This window comes from Aedes aegypti, chromosome 2 (genome assembly GCF_002204515.2).
Source record: "Aedes aegypti strain LVP_AGWG chromosome 2, AaegL5.0 Primary Assembly, whole genome shotgun sequence".
In the NCBI taxonomy this organism is placed as follows: Eukaryota; Metazoa; Arthropoda; class Insecta; order Diptera; family Culicidae; genus Aedes; species Aedes aegypti.
In genome coordinates, this window is record NC_035108.1 from 92,652,278 (window position 1) to 92,676,912 (window position 24,635).

At 38.7% G+C, this 24,635-nt stretch overlaps 1 protein-coding gene across 3 annotated transcripts in view; it reads right to left on the minus strand.

Moving 5' to 3' along the window:
• Positions 1–403: 403 nt before the first annotated feature.
• The window catches only part of LOC5574703, a 28,629-nt gene continuing 4,397 nt past the window's right edge, over positions 404–24,635 (minus strand). Inside the window, exons 2-5 of one of the 3 annotated variants that reach the window (XM_021841539.1) lie at positions 18,790–19,097; positions 3,456–3,536; positions 3,327–3,391; positions 404–3,262 (exon numbers count right to left, since the gene is read on the minus strand). In XM_021841539.1, coding sequence (XP_021697231.1) covers positions 589–3,262; positions 3,327–3,391; positions 3,456–3,536 — 2,820 coding nt within the window. In that variant the 5' untranslated portion in view covers positions 18,790–19,097 and the 3' untranslated portion in view covers positions 404–588. Of the gene's footprint in view, positions 3,282–3,326; positions 3,392–3,455; positions 3,537–16,831; positions 16,952–18,789; positions 19,098–24,635 lie in introns of those variants that run through there. The other 2 variants (XM_021841538.1, XM_021841540.1) reach the window with 2 other exon arrangements.

The window sequence follows — 24,635 nt, forward strand, 5'->3', positions numbered from 1 at the left end:
CACAGCCATGGACCGAATCAATTGGCGTAACATCGTTAACGAGGTTTTATCAAACTACCTAATTGATGTAACACCAAGTAAATTTAATAAACAACAGTGAGCAGCAACTATGTGAGCACTTGATTCACGGAGTACAGTGTTTAGTTCCTTTCAATATTGCGAACAGTAAATATAGACATGTCACAAAAGTTCAATCCAATAGACAGTCAAAAAAGCTAAGCTGAAACGCGGGCTCTGTCCTTGTTGAGTAACGCAAGATTGTAGAAAAAAAAAACGTTACCACAAACCCCAAGAAAGCCCCATCAAAATATTGCCAAGATACAACAAATCACACGAACTAATATTTTATACTCTTCTTAGACAAAATGTGTGTTTCTTTTAGCTCTGAAATTAAAAAGACTTGTTCTGGTAATAACATCTCTTTTTACGGCAAGCTTAGTACTTTTCCTTATCAATAGTTCTAATGATTAACGGGCAACAATCATGTGCTAAAATATATCGGTCTACATAGTTTAGCCTAGACGCTATAGATAATACTGACTCAAATGGAAATGTAACACCAATTCTGCTAAATCTCAGAACTACACGCTATTCTACCAAATTTTCCTTCGACAAAAATTTCAATAACGTGGAATGATCCGACGACCCATCAACCTGCTCCTTCGCCGTGTGCTTTTCCACATTGGCCTTGCTCAACTTCGATTCGCTTATTTCGTTGTTGCTGGAAGTTTTCCGTTCGTCCTTCTGACTCTTCTCGAGGGCCTTCGGTAAATTTTCGTTCGGTTCCCCAAATGGAAATTTTCGAGTTGTGTCGTAGAAAACCAGTCCATCCGAGCCACGTCGGTCCCGCAGTCGATCGTTCTTCACCACCGAAAGCTGCGTTTTGCCTTTAACGTCCTCTTCGCTGCCCAAATCGTGCAGTTTGGTAATGTCCTCGAACAACTCGGCAGATTGTGAATCATGACGTTGTCTGCCTGCCCCGAAGGGATACTGACGAGTCGTGTCGTAGCCTAGTAATCCATCCGATCCTCTGCGCTGCTTGCGAACTCCTATAATCTGTTCGTCGAGTAGACTGGACTGAATGTGGTTCTTGAACCAATTGTCCACGTCTTCGATGCTCTCGCGACGTCCAGTACGAGGTACACCGTTCTTAACTGTGACCATAGTACCCAACTTGTCGGACCCTTCGATAACGGATCCCGCATCAGAATTGTTGTCGAACCAGTTGTCCACGTCGTCGACACTTCCGTGGTGTTGGACTGCTTCTTCCACTTCGGTTTTTTCGATTTTTTCAAACTCTGGATCGAAACAGTCGTCAATATCCGAGGATTTATTCGAGTTCTCCGAGTCTACTAAATCAATGTTGATGTCTTCCAGTCTGTCCTCCGGGTCGGATTGTTTAGTCAAAGCTTCCAAAAGCTTCACTGTGTTGGGGTTCTTTGTGTCCGGATTGTTCAATTCTGCGTTGATCTGGTCCTCTAAGTAAATTTGGAACGCTTCCACAATGTTGACGCCGTTGTTCTTCTCGTTGTAGACGCTGTTGATCACCTGGGTTATATCGTGATGTGGAAGAATGTTCGAGGATACCAAGAAACCACCCAAGTCATAGCCGAGCAGGCCACGCGGAGACGATGGTTTGCTGTCTCCGGTGGATGTTTTTCTACGTTTGGGCACAGGAGGTGGTGGAGGTTCCACATCTGGAGGCTTGGACAGACATTCACTGCTACCGATGGTGAACTTTGGAGCAGGGATTTCCAGTGTTGGAGTCGAAATGCATGAAGCACTTTCATTTGATTTGGTGGATATTTTGCGAATGGCAAGACGTGACTTTGGCTTGACAAGATCATCCGGAACGTTGTGCTGAGGATCTTCTGGAGTGAACGGTACGACTTTCTTATGCGCCTGTTGGAGATCCATAATAAGGAATGAACTGGAACTGTTGCTTTTCACAAACGTGGGTCTTGGGCTTGGACTCCTGGATTCTTGTTTTGCCAAGTTGATAGTAGTTGGCATCGAAATAATTCGTTTCAGCGTTCGTGGTGAGTGGGCTTTGGTTTCAACTGTTGCGTCGAGCTTCTTTGGAGTACTGGTTACCGTGTCTGAAATATTTTGTTGGAATTCTGTCTCAGACCGACTCTTCAACATTCTGTGTAAGACTGGTGGTGAAGGCGGTGCTTGTTGAACCGAACGTCTACGTACAGGTCCGGAACAGGTGGAATCGTCCGTTTCGTCTCCGTCGCCCATGCGGGGTGCAAGGTATTTACTGAAGTCTCGATCTGGTTTTCGTGGAGGAGTTTCAATCGACGCTTCAGTTGTTATAAGATTCTTCGAAGAGTTGTCTTTACACTCGTGCTTATGGAGCATATCATGCATGTGTTCGTCATTGTCGCAAATGTGACGCGATTTTCGTTTTCTTGGAACGATTATCGGTTCTTCTACAGGCGTCATGCCCAAGTATCGGTCCTCAGGATAGTCTTCCAACATAGCCATCAAAAATTCGGCTTTCTTTCCCAGGCTTGTTTCTTTTATCATAGACTCATCTATATATCTCATTAAATTTTCTTCATCCGATTTCTTATCTTTAGGAGAATCTTTAACCTTTTCGGATTTTGGTTCCTCTAGTTTAGGGGCACTCTTCTCCGGGTTTAAATCAGGTTCTGTTACTTTTATCTCCGGGACGTCTTTTGAGTCTGGTTTAGCATTCATATTCAGTACATTCTTTTCGATGAATTGATCGATCTTATCCAAATCTGCCATTCCCTTTTTGGCGCTTTTCCTTCTTTCAACGACCACCGGCACACCCGATAGCGCATCGGACAGATTTTCGCCGAAGAACTTGTCGGACTTTCGGTTACCCACTCGAGACACTTGAGTTTTCCCTTCGTTGTGAAGCGAATCTTTAGAAGATGGTTCCATTTCCGTCTTGGTTGGAACTTTCGAAAAGTCGCTGAATTCTTCATCTTTGACATCGATTTCGAAACTAGATTGCGATTTCAGTGGAAAACTTTTATCAACTGTGTCCAAGGACTTTCCTTTGACGACAACGTCACATGATTGACGACGGCTTTCGGCTCCAAAAACGTCCTTGAAACCGTTTCTAACCTTCATCATTGCATCCGGCGAGGTTCCGCGCTCTAGGGTGGCCCTTTTCTTGCGTGGTGGTGCCACCGGAGCTCTGTCGATTACTTTGGAGGACTCAGGGGATGCTAGAGGGACGTTGCTCCAACCACTTAAGGTGTTCGGTTTCGAACTGGTTTCCAAACTGTAATTGAAAAAGATTTCTGAAAGGTTACTTCATTTGTATTAGGTCACTCTATTTATCTTACACGTGACGACTCAAGTAGGTTTTGTTAATTCCATGTTTGTTCTTGTTCAATCCGCTAGGGCACATCTGTAAATAATATAAGTTTAAATTTCAATGCAGCTTTGCCAAAAGTTGGTTTTGATTGCCATACAATATTTCCAAATCTGTCCAGTACTCTTCCGGGGCGCATCGAACTCCCTGCACGAGGCTCCTTGCAAAGTGAGTTACCCATCTGAAATTGATAAAAAATCGTATGTGATTAATGTTTAAATGCTATTTCTAAGGTATCGTTAAGAGGGAAATAACCATCATCGCTTCTAAACCTGCTATTTCGCTCTAATTCAAAGCAATGCTATTTGAAATGTAGTAAAAGGTTTTTATGAAGATTTTTTTAACGACTGGTTTTTCAATTTTAGATTATTGTTAGTATAAACATCAGCTTGTACTTTTGGTGTTGGAGATGAAATTGATGGTTGATCACTACAAGTATCGAAGTGTGGCAGCACACTCTACAGAGCTCAACCACACCATAGACCGGGAACACGTGAAGCTTAAAAAGAGCATCAGAAAAGTTTTCCATCTGAATGCTTGGGAATCAATGTTGTTCGCGGTGTCCGGCCATTTGGCCGAATGCCGTTTGGCCGAACGCCATTTGGCCGAATGCCATTTGGCCGAACGGGTCGTTTGGCCGAATGCCGTTTGGCCGAATCACGAAAAAAAAAGCTTCAACGCTGATAAGTAGGAGACATACACTCCCGTGCAAAAGTTTGGGTTCACCCCCTCAAAAACATACAAAAGTGTTCTGTCCATATCTCTGTGATTACACGTCCAATTGAAACTCTTTAAGCCGCATTCGAAAGGAAAAGAGTTATTCTTACTTCGTATGTATTTTTCCAAAAACATTTTCTTAATTTTGCATACTAAATTTATACTTAAAATTGTGATGTTTTTCAAAAAACACACTGAAAAATCATATCTAATTTCCTCAGCATTGGGTCGACCAAAATTTTAAATCAAAGTGTCATTAGAATCGTAATCTTATATTCTTTCAAGAGACCCCACGAAATTTTGGCGGAAAAATCTGGAAAGTATTCAAAATCAATGAAACAGTCAGTCAAGTCATCGTGCAAAAGTTTGGGTTCACCCCTCAGTATGATGCAAATCGTGCAAAAGTTTGCCTTTTGAATGCGGCTTAAAGAGTTTGAATTAGACGTATTATCACAGAGATATAGACTGAACACTTTTGCATGTTTTTAGGGGGTGAACCCAAACTTATGCACGGGAGTGTAAGTGTGGCCCAATAGCTAATCAGGTAAATCATTCGTTGGTTTTGATAATGTGGCCGAACGTCATATTTGTCGCTATATTAGTGCTCCAAGAGAATAATTAAAACGATCCGTTAATTCAGGATGAAGTTTTGAACTCGCGTCAAGCTGATGGTTGATTCGTTTCTGGATTACCAACGGTGTGCTAGGTATACTCCTGATTGATTTTCAACAGAATTTTTTTCTTTTGAACGTAGGCTATTCTTTCGATTTGTACTGGTTCCATAACTATTGGCAATAATAGATCTTATATTTTTATTGGGAATTTTACCTTCTTTACATTATCGGCAGTTCTTTGTAGTTATACTGATATAATAATTATTTGCATTACACTTGCTTTAATTTTTATAAGAGATTTTTCCTTCTTTTGATCATAGGCTGTTCTTTCATATTTGAATATTTTTCATAGTTTATTGAAATTATGACTTATAATACGCTCATAGAAAGCCTTATTAAAAACATATTTTTAGCTAACACTAGGGCTAACTTAGGTAAGATTTCATTCTCCTCCAAGATTAACTCTGCACTGTTGCTTTCGTATATCAATAAATCGAACGATTCAGTGAATGTCAAATAGGTTCACTGTTTCTCCGTTGAACTATGAATAAATTCGCCTAATACGTTTCGAAGCATTGAAGCGAACCGATGCTACAGAAGGACGAAAAAGTCTTAAACTACAAACGCAATGCGAAAACCTCTGCTGGCTACTATTACCGCTAGCAGAGAAGTCAATAATTGCTTTCATTTAGGATGTTCTTCTTTCAGCATTGACTATTTCTTGCACTAATACTAAAGAGCTGTACATAAATGATGATTTATCCTTCTTTAAGAATAAATTGTTCTTTGAAATTCAGCTTTGAAATTCATTAAAAATTCATGCTAACTATTATCTATCATCTATTATTTTCATGGCGTTTGGCCAAATGACCCGGAACCGTTGTTCGCCACTGCAGAACAACCACTGAATGATGACGCCACTTTTTCTGGGGATTTTCTGTTCATAGAAAATACATGTGCTAGTTCGTTCTTGTATAACAATTGAGATAACTAAACTCGATTGCTTCAAAACACATGTTTTCATTCGAGTTTTCTCATTTAGCTTTAAACAACTCAAAGAGCATGTGCAACGTTTTTTTAGTAATGTGGTTTTATTGGACATTGGTAGACAACACACAATTATTCCTTCGTGTCTATGGTTGAGGGAGAGCCCTTTTACATATAAGAACGGTTGACAGACATTAAATATATTGGAATCACTAAATTTTACGCATGTGTTCATCTTGCCCCGATACCTTTTTACCAGCTTTGTTTTCGACCCAATTTTCTATCTCGCTTTTCTGACACATAATATGATTTTTATAATTATGGTTGAATGTAGCACATCGTACTAACATCAAACATGAAAACTAGCCAAGGGTAAATTAAAAATATTGCTTGGTACGATTATACGTTATGCCCAAGGAAGTCAAGGAAATTTCCATTACGAAAAGATCCTGGACCGACCGGGATACACCTTCAGCATGGCTTTGCGTTGCACCCGCGGACTCTAACCACTCGGCTAAGGAAGGCCCCAAGGATTCTTAAATAAATCGGTAATTGATGACGGTGTGATTCTACTAAACAATCTTATAATTTGGGTTCTCATTAAAATTTAAAGAAGCTTCTAATATGGGAATACGTTGAGAAATTTAATTAATCGATAAACAAGGTGTGTTCCGAGGAGAAATGTGTCGGGATAACAATGATATTTTGATAAATGATCGTGAAATAGGGTAACATAGAATAAAGTGGGGCAAAAGTTCGAGTGGGGCAAGAGTTTCTTTTTGATACTTTTAGCTCAACTCAAAACAAATGTTCTAAATGTCATAGTGGTTTAGTGCTATTGAAGTAAGACACTTTCACTCCTAATGTTATAGAAATCGTTTGAGATTTAGAAAAGTCATGATTATTCGTTGGTTTTCGACGTGAAAGTTGTAATTTTAGGTCGAACTTCCATTGCATAGAACAAAATGAAAATAAAATCTAATTCATTTTTTATACAAGGGCGTTCCTAGATTTATCATAAGAATGATTTGAGGGTTATTCGTTTTTGCATAAATGTTTGGAAACCAATTAGGCCCAAAGTGTGAATCAGCAGGGCAAAAGCTCGAGTCATATAATATCTCGCGTAAATATTTGCAAATTGTCTGAAATCCACATATCACCTTCAATTGGGTTGTTTAGTGATGAAAAATTTTGTAATTTTTTGTAGATGAATCGAAAGAGCACGTTTGTTTTAAAAATAGTTCTAGGTCACGAAAAATTTGAAACATCGGATTCAAGTTCAACTTTTAACGTAGATTATGCAAGAAACTGGATATCGCTAAACAAGCCAATTCAGGCGACCAGTGTATTGTTGTAGTGACCAACACTACAATATCTAGCCGTTCAAGACCAGGACGTTAGGCAACGATTTGTCGTTTCGATTGTGTTGTTCACACATATGGCCCTCTGTTAAAACAAATTTTCAACTTCTATTCATTTCTCTCGTCGCTCGCTTGCGATTCTATCCATCTTGTCATTTCATCACTTTCGTTACTCCCTTTCACTCTGAGTATAGGTATTGTATTCACCGAAAAAAGCCAATAAATTTTCATAATAATAAAGTCCTGCGATGATAAAACCTTATAAATGTAAAAATTGAAATAGAAAAAGAGGTTTATGAATTGACCCCAGTTAATATTGATTTTTCAAATATTACCGGAACATCATCAATAATGAATTGTTCCATTTGCGAAGCAACACTAAATTGTATGTCAAGCGAAGATAAATTTTAGGAAAGTTTTTCTCCAAAAGAAATAGCCTTGAACTACGGAATTTCTCATTTACGTGCAAGGTTAAGAGTTTTCGAATTCTTACTACACATTTCATATACAGTGGGATTCCGTTTTTGGCATGCTCCATTTTTAGCGCCCCCCGATTTCGGCAGCAAAATGATTCCGTTTTTGGCAACAGAATACCATTAAAATTTGTAAATTGTTGTAAATATTATCGTGTCTGTCCCTTAAGTCATTTGAATAGCTGGTCAACCACACACCGATTTCATTCCAGAGTTCCATTTTCGTCGATATTCCCCTATTTCTCACTAACTACTATGGGCCTATTTATATCGGAATGTTCATGGGTCATGCATTCGCAACGTTTCATGCAAGGGACTGGCAGCACTATACCAACCAACACAATGTCCCCGTAGCCAGCATTACGAGGCTCAAGCCAAAGGCCCAAGCTGACAGCCAACCTCAATGCAGTGTTGCATAGTTTTGATGTTGGCTACGGAAGCATCACAATCTGACAGTCCCTTGGTTTCATGAGGCCATCAGTATCTCAACTGGAAATCAATCCCTTTTTCGGCATTCATACTGAGTGACCAGCCCACTTGAGTTTGCACACTAAAACACACTTTTCTTCATATTTGGAACAGCTTGTTTGAACAAAGCACAAGCACCGACAAAAGAACCACAGAAAGTCTATGACTCACACAGAATTACAATCATAAATTTCGTCTCACCTTCTTAGCTTTCTGACTAGAAACACTCTGTAGTAGTAGATAGAAATACAGCAAAACGTCTTGTTTCATCATGTAACTTTTAGGAATTTCATTAAGGATATTGCGTTATTCTAGTGAATTGCTGAAGAGTCAACATTTAATCCATAAAAAAATACATATTTATTGTTTATTATTTTTTAAGAATTCCAATATGCCGTATAATACCGGAACCATGACAAATACGAACACAGTCCAAACTATACATTATTCTCAATAATATCATTGAAACGTGCGATAAATACGATTGAGAGCGTTTTAACTTTTTTTTTCTGTGGAATCATGATGTATATTGATCCTTCTGCGTCAACTATTTAGAGCTAACAAAGAGGTTCCCTCTTTGTAAGAGATTCTGTAAGGTGTTAGATTTGTTGAAAGACGATCCAGAATTCTATACAAGGTTTTTAATCATGGATACGGGTCTCAACATGATCAAAATTTTCCTTACGATCTGAGTTTCCTAACTGTACTCGGGAGAATCATTAGGGGATTCTGGGTTCTAGGGATATTCTCAGAAGTTTTAACGGATTCTTGAGGTTGTCTACTGATTCTTAGATGATATTGAAGGTTTCTGACGGGACCCTGAGAATGTATAATTGGTTTAGGAATTATTCTAATATCTGACGATTCCCAATAAACTCTTAAAATTTCTAGGGCTTCTTGTAAATTGCTAGCGGTATAATGTGGATTTCTAGTAATATTTTGAGTTTTTGAAAAGGTTTCCAGAGGAATTCGAGGAGCGCTAGTGGTAGCCTTAGCGGGATCCAGAGAATTCTAAGCGAAATTCTACGGATTCCTAGCAAGATGTTTCAGAGCCCAGCAAGATGTTTGCAATACCCAGCGCTTTTGTTTTGTAAACATGTCTTTGTAAGTATACATTTTATTTATTTTTTTGTATTCTTACACAGTTTTAAGAAAATGTCCAGATTATTGGTTTTACTAGGCAAACTCATACAGAAAGTGTTTAAAAAGCTTTAAAAAATCGATGAGGCGTAAAAAGTATGTAGAACGTCTGTCACAATTAACATAGCTGGGCTATAGGTTCATAGATTAGTACAACTAACTGTACGGAAAACTGCTTCGATGTGAATCGTTCTGAAGTCTCGATGCCATATGGTTTTGTAAGGATGATATAATAACATTCTAATGATATTTTTCAAACCAATAGTTGAAAAATTAATTTTAATATTTAGGTTCCGATTTTGGCACGGTTCCGTTTTTGGCAACTGAAAATTTCGACTTTGTTCCCAAAAATGGAATCCCACTGTAACATTGATCCTAAAAAATGTAAAGTTACTAAACTATTTAACGAAAAATATGATGCGAAAGAACAAATTGTAAAAACCCGGCTTTACGATAATTTTGGTTTTAGAGTGGACTAACCTCGATCAGGAGGAGCTGATACCAGCACATATTTGTAGAATGGCATTTACCAATCCCAAACTGTTGAGTAGTGCGTTGGATATTGATGAAATAATTATTGAAATGTTGCATAATATTTTGATAGCAATCAACTACCTAGCTCTTGACCCAGAAAAAAAATCTTATCAACAATATTCAATTTGTATAGTTGGTACAAAATGCCTGCAACTGTTCATAAAGTTCTGGTTCATGCTGTTTGAATAATAATTCAATAAACAGTATCTTTCGGTTCACTGGCTGCAGAAGCTGTCGAATGCCATCATAAATTTTTGAAAAAAGTTAGGACCCACCATGCCTAGAGAGGCAAACTTGCATGACGTTTTTCTTCGCGTTTTGCATTAGTCAGATCCATTTTTAAGTTTTATTTGGGTAACAAACGAAAAAAAAAGTTTCTATGAGTTACACTGAAGTAGTGCGAAATTTTATGATAGTCGAGGATTCTAAATGCGATTTATCTGGTGACACGTTAGATTATCTCATGGACGTCGTTGATGAAATTTTCTTAAGATTGCCTTCCTTCCGCTATGCAAAGACTTTTATTATCGTTTTTTTAAATTCAAAAGAAATGCTTGCTGTGACACCTCTTCTTCTTAACTTAGTATTTATATGTGTACTCCCATAGGGATAGTACACAAATTATATCACGTTAAATTCCAACTTTTTTGACCGCCTCTCTCCCCTTTGTCACGTTTTTTGTATGACTCATCCGAAATTTTTGTAAGGCTTGTCACGCTTGGCTTGACCCCCTCCCCCCCTCGGAGCGTGACGTAATTTGTGCATGACCCCATAGCTATTAACTGAGAGCTTTCTTTGCCTTACCGCTAGGCTAAGGAAGGTCCCCTATTATATACAGGGGATAGGCAAAATGATTGAGATAGGCAAAATTTTGCCCAAATTCAAATGCTTATAACTTTATGAAAAATGAATGAAATTAGATGCATTTGGAAGCAGTCGACGGCAAATTTGGTCCAGTTTTAGGAACTTCCTTGGCCATGCATATTGGCCACTGGACACCGGAGATGTTCCGGATTTTCTGAGGTCATGTCCAAATGTCATTTTTTCTGTCGCTTGTATTTTTGTGCGGTGTAAAGTTGGATAGATTTTTGCATTTTTCCTAGAAACTAGAACTAATAGGAAGTTGAATGCCACTGGACGCATTAAGATTGGTTGGAAATCTTCAGAAATATGACCATTTCCGTAAAACTGGTTCCGGAAAGCATGGTCAGTCATGTTTGTATTTCCAATCATGTAAATATTATCCGGAGCTATATCCAAGTGGACATCAACCTTAAAAATGATGTTTCCTGCAGCGTATTAAAAACCATTAGATGCACAGACCACTCTATAAAAGGTTCCAGGTGCCCTGGGGGAAGTGGTCAATTAGGAACATATCTGGAACCATATCAATATGGGCATCAAACTTCATGATTTTCAAAGGTTATGCTTTCCGAAGCATTTCCAGCACCACCGGCTGCCATGACCACTTTATAGTAGATTCCAGGTGCCCCGGGGATGTGGCCAATTCGGAACATGTCCGTTCATCTGTTTAGAATCACATTCTACCATAAACAGTAAGATCCATGTGACTTGGAAAATGGCGAGCATTTTCAGAACCACAAGATATAATAATCACTCTATAGTATATTCATTTTGCCTATCCCCTGTACATATTTATTCTCTTGAAGACATATGTCAATTGTAGCGTAAGCGTCGTCCATGGGTAGGGGAATTAGGGGCATAATGGGCACGTTAAGCTAATGTTCTTCTAAAACCATAAAATGGCAATATTTTTAATTTACCCCCGGCTAATTTTCAAGTGTGATGTTAGTACGACGTATTTCATTCATTCATGATAATAAAAACCACATCCTATGTCAGAAAAGCGAGATAGAAAATTGGGTCGAAAACAAGGCTGGTGAAAAGGTATCGGGGCAAAATGCACACCTGCGTAAAATTGAGTAATTCCAATATATTTAAGGCGAAGTAGGCTGTCATTGAAATTTGTACGTGTCGTTGATGATTGTTGCTATTTCATCTCACGATTTCGAATCAAAGAACATCAGTTGGTTTTGCACTGACACAGCTGAAAAAGTATCAGCATACTTTATGTATGTTAACACGTACAGTGATACCTTTTCAAGTCAATATAAACTATCAAGGCTGAGTTTTATTACTTTGAAATGCAAGCTGAAAAGTCATCATTGTTGCCAAAGTGAATGACGGGCTACTTAGCCTTAATGACTGTCAATCAGCCATTGCAGAATTCGCTCTCATTTGAGTATGAAGCACGATCAAAGCGAGCAAAAAAAACATCCCATCTGTTGCGGTCCACGATCGTCAATGTATCGCAAGTTGTAACAAGTCTGATAAATGGAAGCAGCGAACGAGAGCCCCAAAGAGAGATCGATGATTAAATCCATTTTTCTCGCTTGTTTACCGTTGGGGGTAGGTGTTTTTCTTTACTGGCACGATAAACAATCCCCGAAATTCCAATCGCAATAGTGTCCCGCAGGTTTGGAGCATGTTTATTGGAGTTTTATCATGCACTACTATCCCCTAGAGATGGTCGGGTCTCGGGTTTTCAAACCCGACCCGAACCCGAACCCGACGGGTTCGGGTCGGGTTCGGGTTTGAAATTTTTTATTTTTTCGGGTTCGGATTCGGGTCGGGTTTGAAGGCTTAAAAATTATCGGGTACGGGTCGGGTTCGAGCTTGAAAAAAGTCGGGTTTGGGTCGGGTTTGGTGAGAATTGTTCACAAAGTAGTAACCTGAAAGCTTCCCTACACACCAAAATTTTATTGCTGTAAACCAGCAAATTTTTGCTGATTTTTTTTGTGCTGTAAATTCAGCAATCGATCCAGCAAAATGAAATTTGCTGGATCTTTCAGCAAAGCGAATTCGCATAAAAATGACAGCTGTTTTGCTGACCATCCAGCAAATTGTTTTTCATTTTGCTGGATGATCAGTAATTGGGAATCTGCAAATTTGTGCTGCTTTCCAGCAATTGAAAATTTACCCCGTTTGTAAAAATAGTTGATTTTTATGACCCTCACAAATTGTAAGACAATAGGTTTTTACATATTTAATACACTTTCATTTCAATAAAATAATCTAACACTTTAAACAAATAAAAGAAAACTCATGTTGTGCGATTTGAGGAAGGTGGTAGAGTCGTAATCTTTCGCCTTTCCAATTTTGTCGCCATCCTGTAATACAATCACAAATTAAAATTAAACAATGATTACATGTTTTGTGCTTACTGATTATTACTCAGAGTTGGATTATCCATATAGTAAAACACAAACATTTTGAAAAATCACAAATATTTATATATTGATTTTATCGACAGCTCAAGACAGTCGAGTTTCACGCGTGAAAAATATCTGATTTTGTTTGCGAAGTTTTCGTTTTGACAGATCGACCAGATTGCTGGTTTACAGTAAAAACATGATTACTGATGTAAGTTCAGCAATTTTGTTTACTGATTTACGGCAATTTTTTAAATCTGTCATATAAATTACTGTAAATCAGCAAATCTGAAAACGTTGACATTTATCCAGCAATTGATATTGCTGAATTTCAGCAAACAAATCAAAAAGTGCTGTATATCAGCAAAACTATGCATTGCTGAAATGGTTCCAGCAAATGGTATTGCTGAAACATGGATAGAAAATTTGGTGTGGCGGCATCCATTTATTACGTAACGCTAAAATTTGAAATTTTCGACCCCCTCCCCCCCCCTCCGTAACGCTTTTTGTATGGAAATTTTTAAAAAATTTGTATGAGTCGTAACGCTCGAGCCTACCCCCTCCCCCCCCTTCGAGCGTTACGTAATTTGTGGATGCCGCCTGTGTATGCTTCAGAAACAATGAATTTAACATCTTTTCGAGCTCGGGTTCTATTCGGGTTTTTCTTAGAAAACTTTTTCGGGTTTCGGGTCGGGTTTGAACAGCGAAAATGTTTCGGGTTCGGGTCGGGTACGGGTTTGCTTTTCAATTTTTGTCTCGGGTTCGGGTCGGGTCTGGGTTTGAAGAAATAAAATAAGTCGGGTACGGGTCGGGTTCGGGTTCGAAAAATGTGAAACCCGACCATCTCTACTATCCCCCCAATCTGATCATAGTTGTAGCAGTACACGATAAACAGTCTCTCGCAGCATATTATGATAGTTACAGAGAGCGATACACGAGAGATTCTCTCAATTTTCTCAGAATTCAATCCCTGCTGTCAATCGCTCCGATATGTAGAAGGGCTCTCCCTTAATCATAATAGCTAAAAAGAACCTTTCTAGTTTCGTTATTTTGCTCAACAATTAGATTCTTCCACCGCCTTTGCTTATATGACATTTTAAAGCAGAGAAAAACTTAAAATCGAATTTCAAAGGACAATTGAAGCAAAAAATAAACTTTTATACCGTCAAACATTTCAAATGCAATACAGATTTCATGCGGTGTATAAACTGTTGATGAAATATGTATATTCTCAGAGATTGTCCATTTCGCCTCGCGTGTTCATTATGCCCCTAATCCCTCTATACGATGCAAAATCCATATGACTCAAAACATTTGCAATTAAAAAAACGATCTCCTACTATGGAAACTTGCTCTGATTTGATGCGCACAATGGATTTCCACCCGGCACATCCAACGCAGATTCTAAAATCTTCGTTCCAAGTGAGTAAGTCTCACGTTTTCGAACTGCAAGCGCCACGGGCATCATCTGATCGATCCTATAGTTACCTATGGTGGCGTTGTTGACTGCTCATCACAACAGCAAACGATGCGTGTAGGTGTCACATTGACTCCCCAAGACGCTTGCGAGCTTTTAATTCGGTCGCTGATGAAGGAAAAATCTTCGTTTTGTATCAGTGGTTCCTAACCTTTTCGAAGCTGTGAGCACCCTTAAACTTCTACAGACATCATGGAAATAAAATAAATCGAAATCGAAGCTTATATAAACAAAGGATTTTAAAAAGCTATGAGCATTTTTTTTTCTTGGCATTACATCCTCACTGTGACAGAACCTGCTTCTCAGCTTAGTGCTCTTCCATAGTTATTAACTGCCAATGTTACCATTTTCGCATTCGTGTATCGTGCGGCAGATACGATAATACTCTATGCCCAGGGAGTCAAGGAAATTTCCATTACGAAAAGATCCTAGATCGACCGGGAATCGAATCCGGACACCTTCAGCATGGCTTTGCTTGGTAGCCACGGAAGGCCTCCGAATCTACACTTTCCCATTACATGAAACTAATAGTGAACCAATCCTCAAAATTTAATTAAAAATATTGACTTATGCTCAAGTACGAGCAATTTGAAATTTGTGTGTAGCCTACGGGTTAAATATATTATTTTTTTCATTTCATATTCAATATACAGACAAAAAAAATCAGGGGGGGTTGTGTACAAGACACGACCGCATGACGTTAACTACGCCAAGTGATTTTCTGCATTTGAATTTTAGTCGATTGTCAAAGTTGCAGCCTTCCTTTAGTTCAAACTCTAACATAATATCGTAACGGTCGCAACAATATAGATTTTCAATTGACACCCAGTATATTGCCGTTAGACGTAGTTAACGTCAATATATTGCATTTCAACGGCACAGCAGCAGCGTCCACGGAAACATCCTCAAATTGCCGTATTGTCAATTATTCGTAATAAATTAATTCTCGCATACTCTGAGATAACGCCCTAAAAGCCATTGGTAGCAACGTGTGTAGCTCGTTGTTTCTGAGCAAAAGGAAAAATAAGCATCAAAACCAACATTACGGACAGGTAGATAATGATCCTTCCTTTCCCATAGCGTTGTTGAATAATATGAAAATCCATTCAAACGCTCAGAAACAACGAGCTACACACATGGTTACCACTGGCTTTTAGGGCGAGATCAGAAGTTATGCGAGAATTATTGTATGCTGCTATGAGATGAATTGAGAAATTATAGCTAGTATGTGGTAAACACATGAGGGAATATTAAACAATTAACTGTTTAAAACACATTTGTTGGCTCTGGAACGGGCCGATTGAATTGTTGAATTTGCGTAACACGGACACATTTTGGCGGCTTTGGTCGATTTTCTTCAGCCATCTCGAACAAATTAAGGAATATTACACAATCAACTCTTTAAAACACATTTGTTGGCTCTGAAAAGTGCCGATTGAATTATTGAATTTACGTAACACGGACACATTTTGTTACAATCCTCCTCGCCCGGTGAGATTTTCGGTGCTGATGACGATGTGCGCTTCAAAAAGCGGCTTTGGTCGATTTTCTTCAGCCATCTCGAACAAATTTGGGAATATTACACAATCAACTCTTTAAAACACATTTGTTGGCTCTGAAAAGGGCCGATTGAATTGTTGAATTTGCGTAACACGGACACACTTTGACGGCGCACTGGGTGCAATCTTCCTCGCCCGATGAGATTTGGGGTGCGGATGGCGATGTGCGCTTCAACAAGCGGCTTTGGTCGATTTTCTTCAGCCATCTCGTACAAGCAGCTTGTCTCTGGTAGCGAGGAGCTGAGCAGGTTTGGAGGAGCTCTTACCAGCTCGAAAGCGAAAACAGAATGAAACCGAGTTCAACGAAGAAGGGATGCTTTATACCCTTAGAATAGCAGGTGATGCTCCTCCTTTCAAATTCTTCGTTTTCTTATCTGGGAAATAGGCTATATGAAACTGATGTCTGGGTAAGGGATGTACAAGATTAGCATTATGCTGTTATTGCATCCCGACGGCACTGCAGCAGCGTCCTCGAAAACATCCTCAAATTGCCGTATTGTCAATTATTCGTAATAAATCAATTATTGTATGCTGCTATGAGAAGAATTAAGAAATTATAGCTAGTATGTGGTAAACACATTAGGGAATATTACACAATTAACTCTTTAAAACACATTTGTTGGCTCTGGAAAGGGCCGATTGAATTGTTGAATTTGCGTAACACGGACACATTTTGGCGGCTTTGGTCGATTTTCTTCAGCCATCTCGAACAAATTAAGGAATATTACACAATCAACTCTTTAAAACACATTTGTTGGCTCTGAAAAGTGCCGATTGAATTATTGAATTTACGTAACACGGACACATTTTGTTACAATCCTCCTCGCCCGGTGAGATTTTCGGTGCTGATGACGATGTGCGCTTCAACAAGAGGCTTTGGTCGATTTTCTTCAGCCACCTCGTACAAACTTACCTTTGCGCCCCGATTCCTGCAGCGCCAATTCTGGAAGCGCGAGTCCATTGAGAAATCTTGAGCGATTTCACAATCCGGACGCTGGTGTTTTGCCGCCGCTTGATGATCAAGAGCTTGCCTCTGGTAGCGAGGTGCTGATGGCGCACTGGTAGAAATCCTCCTCACCCGATGAGGTTTGCGGTGGCGATGACGATAGGCGCTTTATCAAGCGGCTTCAGTCGCGGCGGCGTGTTGTTGTTCCATTCGCGTTCCATTGAAAACTGAGCTGAGAATGCGAAAGGCACTCGAGACTTGCTCGCTGACCATGTTCACAATCTGACGGCAAAAAGAAGAATGAGCGAAGAAGCAGGAATCGGTCTACTTTTATAGTGCGAAGCGGAACGCAAAAGAAGCGTGGAAAACTGCTTGCACGTGATTGGTTGCGTAAGAAAGGGGTCGACATTTTCCCAATTTTCAATAGTTTATTGTCAATAATCAATAGTTTTCTCCATTCGAGGAAATTGTTGTATACATTTCCGATCGATTAGTGGGAAAATATTGAAAATCTATCGATAAATGACTGAGTTATTAGCGTTCAAAATCTTACATAATTTCGTGACGGTCGCAAAATTTTAGATTTTCAATTGACACCCAGTATATTGCCGTAAGACGTAGTTAACGTCAAAATCTCGAGAGGGCTCTAGGGGGTCTTGCCTACTTCTAATCGCCAAAGCGAAGTTGAAAATATAGTGACCTAAGAGTTCACGTATCACCTATTGGGAAACCCTGTTCTATAACTTTGATCCCAACGTGCTTTGTTGTCCCGTAGTCAAATCGAACAATTAGAGACTGGGCGAATAAGTGGCACAAGCGTTTCCCGTAGATAGCAGTTGAGCCCACGTCACTATGGCTTCGAGGATGGTGTGAAACGTATTCGTTTAACACTCGACAGCTCCGTCTATTGGCAACGAACTGGGCTTCGACATGTGCTAATTGGTTTTCGAAATGATACTGGGATCTATCGGGTGGTGCTCTTGCCAATGACAAAAGCATGGCGGTTAGCGAAAATGCACTACAAACGGAAAAATGGCTGTTTGTTTGAGTTGGATTTATTTGCTAGCTCATATCGGCATTGGAAGGAAGTTTGCATGGCAATAGATCTCAGGATGTATCTTTTTGATTAACATCAGCATTTCGCCGGCTATTGTTGGATCGTTTAGTTGGAGTTCGTCAATCAATAGTGACAATACTCTACGCATAAATAGTATCAAAAAAATTGATTTTACCATTTTTACAGCCTATACCAAACACCACGTGATACATTTCGGTACCTACAGTGCTGTTCTGAATAATAGCAGCGCATGTCGATTTTCATACAAAATGCTCAACTTTGGCATGCTGTAGTTTTGTTCCCTTTCAAGCAATCGAGTTGAAATTTTCTCCACAGAACTACAAATATGCCCAATTTTGTAAACACAAAATTTCAAAATTTTCTAAGCCCCTGCCGGAAAGTGAGATACTAGGTGAAATTGTTCGAAAAAAAAGCAGTTTTAAAAATTTGAATTTCGGCTTGACATTATAGTTTTAAATTGTATGTCACCTACCTTTCGAACAATCTCCTCCTACTTATCAAACCTACACCTAAACCGAAAATGATTAAAATATTTGTAGAAGAAAAATTTTAAAATGAAAAACTGCTATTTTTTCGAAAAATTTCACCCAGTGTCTCACTTTTCGGCAGGGACTCAGAAAAAAATGAAATTTTGTAGTTACAAAATTGATCATATTTGTAGTTCTGTGGAGAAAATTTCAGCTCGATTGCTTGAATGGGAACAAAACTACAGCATGTCAAAGTTGAGCATTTTGTATGAAAATCGACATGCGCTGCTATTATTCAGAACAGCACTGTACGTCGGTTATATTAATATTCATTAAGACATTCGATTCTAACACACATGTGACTCGGGCTGACAACTCACCTCTTCGTGTTTTCGACGCGGAGCTTATCGTGAAATCAGTGCTATTAGTACTGTTGCTTTTGTGGTGATGATGATAGAGACAGCATCGAAGATGTCACGGCAATTGCCGGGCGTCTCCACGATGACTGGTAGATGCGAAGCAAGATGCAATAAACGGTGCTCTGAGCTTACGTAAGCGTTTTTTTTTTGTAGGCGGAAATGTGCTTCTGACTTGTGAGTTGATCGCACGCACGGTACGACGTGACTAGCTTTCAACAACCGGATCCTTCAGAAGGTGATGTGGGAACTGATGAGAGTCCAAAGAGAATCTATATGGGAATGTACAGAAAAAAATCAATCATTATTAGGGTTAAAAAGTAATATTTATATTCACATAGTTCAAAAGCTCTATTTCGTCCAGTTTAAACGCATTCCTTTTTTAATTAGTATTTCTCTTGTTTTCTTCGGAATTCGTAGAGTTCAATCTTCGCTATGTCTATCGATCTCCATTCGACAAGATATGCATGTAATTCTCGCCACAGAGACAGATTGTCTTCCGAAAGCCCCATGCGGCATAGCTTCCGCATTTTTTTTTATTAGTTAGGCTGATCTTCTTCTTCTTCTTTCTGGCATTACGTCCCTACTGGGACAGAGCCTGCTTCTCAGCTTCTTATGAGCACTTCCACAGTTATTAACTGAGAACTTACTGTGCCAATGACCATTTTTGCATGCGTATATCGTGTGACAGGTACGAAGATACTCTATGCCCTGGGAAGTCGAGGAAATTTCCAACCCGAAAAGATCCTCGACCGGTGGGATTCGAACCCACGACCCTCAGCATGGTCTTGCTGAATAGCTGCGCGTTTACCGCTACGGCTATCTGGGCCCCTTAGGCTGATACAAATATTAAATTTCTTTTATGGCCGAGACCACTAGGAAGGTACGAGGGGGGGGGGGGATAAAAATAAATATGGACATCAGCTGGCAATTTAAGCGAATGTAGTTCTGAATCATATTCAGCTTCATGAGTCATTGTCTTCGATACCTGGGTGAATATACATAGAATGCAGTGATCTGCTCATCTCCGTCCCTATTTTTGATGATAGCTGATTGTGTTCTCCTGATCTGCCGTTATACGCAGATTTGTCCCATGTTATTTTTTGTGCATTTTGTCTTTTTCCCATCAAACATTCATTTTTATGTATAGTTTTAGCAGGTTGTTGCTGCCAGCACTGTCCTACGTGGCAATTGCAATACATAGGCAGAATTAATTCATGTAAGCAGTTGTGTTGTTCTAACAGAAATGTTAATCTTCGCCAGATCAATGAGAATCGTGACTTGCAAGAACTGGTCGAGTGTAGCTTAGCTAAAATGTAAGCCGAAAAGTATTAATCAAACTTAATCTTTTATTATATAAACTTTGAATTTAAGCAGAAAACAATGAATTCAACTTGAGTTAGACCTAAATATTATCACAGTAAGTTTTTCATTGTTATCACAGTTGTTATTTCTTAATCTAAATGCACCTAATCTAACCTAGCTAGAACTTTATGTAGATTGTGGGACGAACACCAAGAATATAGACGCAAAACTACTATCCAAACATGCATCAAACCGAAAAATGTAAATTATAATTATTATTAGTAAACTTGAACTCACATTAAATAAACATATTACAGCTTAAAGCTGATTCGCACCCGAAGACCGGAGTTTGCTGGCTGCTAGAAAGAATTCAGCCAATACCGCCTCTGTGTTCCCGCAACACTGGTACTTATAAAAATAACTTCGTTTGGATAATCAATGAAAAGCAAACCAAGTAAATTTGTCCCATTGTTGAATTTTCACGCATTACTGTCCCTCTGATGTACTTCTACGCATAACTGTCACACTATACAAGTCGCAGTGATAATCTCGAACAAAATATTCAATACGCAGTTTCTAATTAGCTGTGGTTTTGTAAAATTGTTTTGAATATCTTCTTTTTTTTCTTATGATGGCTTTACATCCCACTACCTGTTCACTGTATTATCGGAGTGCATTTATATTAACACCTGCTTGACGTCAAATTTGATTGTAATTTTCAATTTCAAAATAATTTCACATCCGTTTTTCAAAAACAATCCGTCGAATTTTCAGGGTATATCGCAATTTTTTTCAACTTTTTGGAACTGCGTGCATTGATTCAAAAATTACGGTATTTTGGATTTATCATCGGGAAGGGAATCCCACATAAAGAATCAGTAACCACTTTAATTTAGAGTCCATGGCTTACGGCACGGAAAACTTTATGATTTAGCAAACCAATTCTATAGAAGAATAGTTCCAGCGTTTGATTCGAACGTTTTTGGATTACTTAATCACATAACGGATTGTTTTGGATACCCTGTTCCCCAAGGACAGTGGTCATTATATTGACGGTTATGAGACCTATCATGTAACATATCAAACTTAATGAATTTACATTTTTAAAGTGTAAGGAAGAATAGTTCAAATGGTTTTGGATGACCTGGCCACATACTGGATTATTCCGGATAACTGGATCCCGGTGCGAGTGGCGAACATATTGGCGGAGTTAAAACTTATTTTGCGACGTATCAAACATCATGATTTTGCAAACCAAGTCTAAAAAAAGAACAGATCCTGTGAAGATATGTATCGTGAACTCTGAGAAAAATATTTACTCTGCAAAACAACCTTGAAATCGCAGATGAGTTTCTGTCAAGCCAACAGCTGGAAGAGTCGGTACAGCAATTTACCAAATCTTATAAAATGGAAAGAGTGGATGATCTTTCTTTCACTAACTCATACATTTCCGAATCATCTCACATACAGAAAACTTTGCTTACCATCCCAAACTATAAAATCGTATTTATTCACTTCCCCACATGGGGCTTCATTTGGCTCCGTTTGAGGCTTAATCAAGTGCCTCAGCATAGTCTTAAAGATATACACCCTCTACATTCTGTACAATCTATACGAAATAACGGTCATCTGCAGCAGTATGCTCAGTTCATAATTGGTTACTACTAACAGTTGGCATAACAGTCCCACTTTGAATTTACTTTTTATCATTATACAAACTCTTGATTCTAATGAACACGTTATTCTTTATACTTTTGCAACGATTTTATTTAAAATTATCACAAAATTAATCAATACGAGACATAGATGTTTTTATATCTTTGAACGTGTTTTTTCTTGATTGAATATTTTGGAACATGGGACAATTATGCGTATAATGGCAATGATGGGGCTCAAATTATATTAAATGCGATTCGACATCCTTCGCATCTAACATAGGCAGAATTCATGTTCGTACTGGCCGATATCGATAAATGAAAAAAAAAACACGGTACTAGTTCTAGTATTGAATTCGCAGGTCGCAAGATCTCGAACCAGTCGCTCAAAATACTGCACTTTAAAAGTATTGTAACTATAGTCACTGTTTTCAACTATTTTGATTTTTTTTCTGTTCGGGATGAACCACTGCGACCAGTTTTCTTTGATCTTTTGTGGTAAACCCGTGTCCTTTGTTTAGTGCATGTCGTTCTACTCCATTACTATTGAGAAATTATGAAGTAGTCGTTTTTTATACAAATATCATTCTTTATCATATTGCATAGAGCCTCTTTAGAAAAAGATACCGCTATTTATACCTTTTGGAGAAAACAGTTTGTCACCATTAAACTGCCAAAAGCGCGCCCCTTTATCAGGATCGGCCACTAAGCTGGTTGAATGATACTGATTTTGACCATGCATCGGTACTCTAGCGTATCAAATTATTGCTTCTAGTTATAAGGTTCAAAGTCGTTTTTTGTCGTTTTCTAGTAGATTCCTTGAAACAAAAAGCTTATTTTAGAAGTTCAGAGGTCTGATACTCCACTGATTCGGAATCGTTTCCCTCCTAGATATCGAAAGATAAACTCTTGAACTCGGAAAGAAATTGTCTCATGAGTTGAAACCAACCTCAGTTGCTGATTGAGTCATTTTTCCACTTCGACCTCCTCATCATCTAGGACAAATAGGTGGGTCTTAGTGCCTTGTTACTCTCTTATACTCTTCCGACCCTAACTTATAAGTATTCACAAGAACAGATACAACAAGAGTACAATATGGTAGATCTTACCCCGTAACGCACCTCGACAAGGTGATCTACCCGCGTTACGGGCAACCATTTTGATTAATCTAATAAATTATGAGCTATAAGTTAAGAAATATTTAGGAACATAATGTAACAAAACCTAGTGACGGTTAAAGTGCACCAACGACTCTCCGTTGTGAACAACATTCGGTACCGATGCCCGCCACGGTACAATCTGAAACGACTCAAGCTACCCGAAGTCGCAACTGATTACGCGCAAAGCCTTGAAGCAGCGTTGCCGGAAGAGGGAGAGCTCACCTGAGGACTGCTTGAGTAGTCTCAAAGCAGCCATTAACAACGCAGCGGAAGGTGCCGTTGGGTTCGTGGAAGGAAATCGATGGAACGGTTGGTTCGACGAAGAGTGTCGGACGGTTTTGGACGAGAAGAATGAAGCGCGGGCGATGATGCTGTAGGAAGGCACCCGTCAAAACGTGGAACGATACAAACAGAAGCGAAGACAGCAAACCCATCTATTCCGGGATAAAAAGCGCCGCCTGGAAGAGTTGGAGTGCGAAGAGATGGAGCAGAGCTGCACTTTGTTATGATGTTTCATGCCCCACCCTGATCTACGGAAACATTTTCGTCAAGCATCTGCCAAGTTTTCTAAAATAAACTCACCGAAGAAGTCTTAGAAAAATACGTCGAAGAATTTGAGAAAAGCATGTTTCACATATTTCCCAGGAATTCAATCTAAGACTCCTCTAGTTTTTTTTCTTTCAAAGGAATTTCTTCAGTAATAATTCTAGGTTATATTTTCAGAAGTCGTTCCTCGGAGTACTTAGTACGAGGCGGTAGTGATGCCTCAACGTATTTTTTATTGGGATGTATCTATGAAATCTTGTCATAAATTTCTTCAACATACAAGGAATTGCCATACCGGACTATATATGATTTTTGGCCTCGCAAAGATTAGTTAAAAACTAAAAAAAATGCTTTTTCCAATGCAATTCCAATTCAATCACAAGAACATGAAGTGGCATAATTTAATTTCATTCAAGAAATTTTGTATTACACAAGTTTATGCATGGGTTATAAAAAAAACTGGAGAAATTCTTGGAAAAGTTCCTTAAGAATAACCTGGATGAGTTTTCGAAGCAATATTGGGAAAATTTGGAGGTGCTTACCTCTAGGTGAAATTCATTTAAATTATACTTAAATGAATGCAGGGCTTATGCGGAATTTATTGTTACTATTTTAGAGGAGTTTCTAATAAAAAGCCTTAGGTAAAATCTAATATATATCTGCATAAGAACTTTGGTGATCTAAATGAAATAAATAGATTCTCAATTAAGTCACTGGTATTCAAAGCTATCTGGATGAAAAATCTCAGAATTCAGATGAACCAACAACAATCCGGTATCCTAACCGCCACCTAAAGAGTACTACCCGGTCTTTGTTTTATCATAATTTGATTTCCTAAGTAAGAGGAGATTGAAAATATACATTATTTATGCTACTCCTTTCGTGGGCTAATATTCAACACACAGTATTTCCTTAAGTGAACTGTCAAAAACTTAACCAATGCCATGTGTTTCCGATTATTCAATAAATTACTACTGTAAAAGCATGACAATAATTAGAAAAAAAGTTCTCTACTCTTTGAAAACTAATTATTATTAATTGAATTTAATTGATATATTGAATTAATTGACTAAAGAGTATTTAACCGTCTTCTTCTTCTTGGCACTACGTCCTCACTGGGACAGAGCCTGCTTCTCAGATTAGT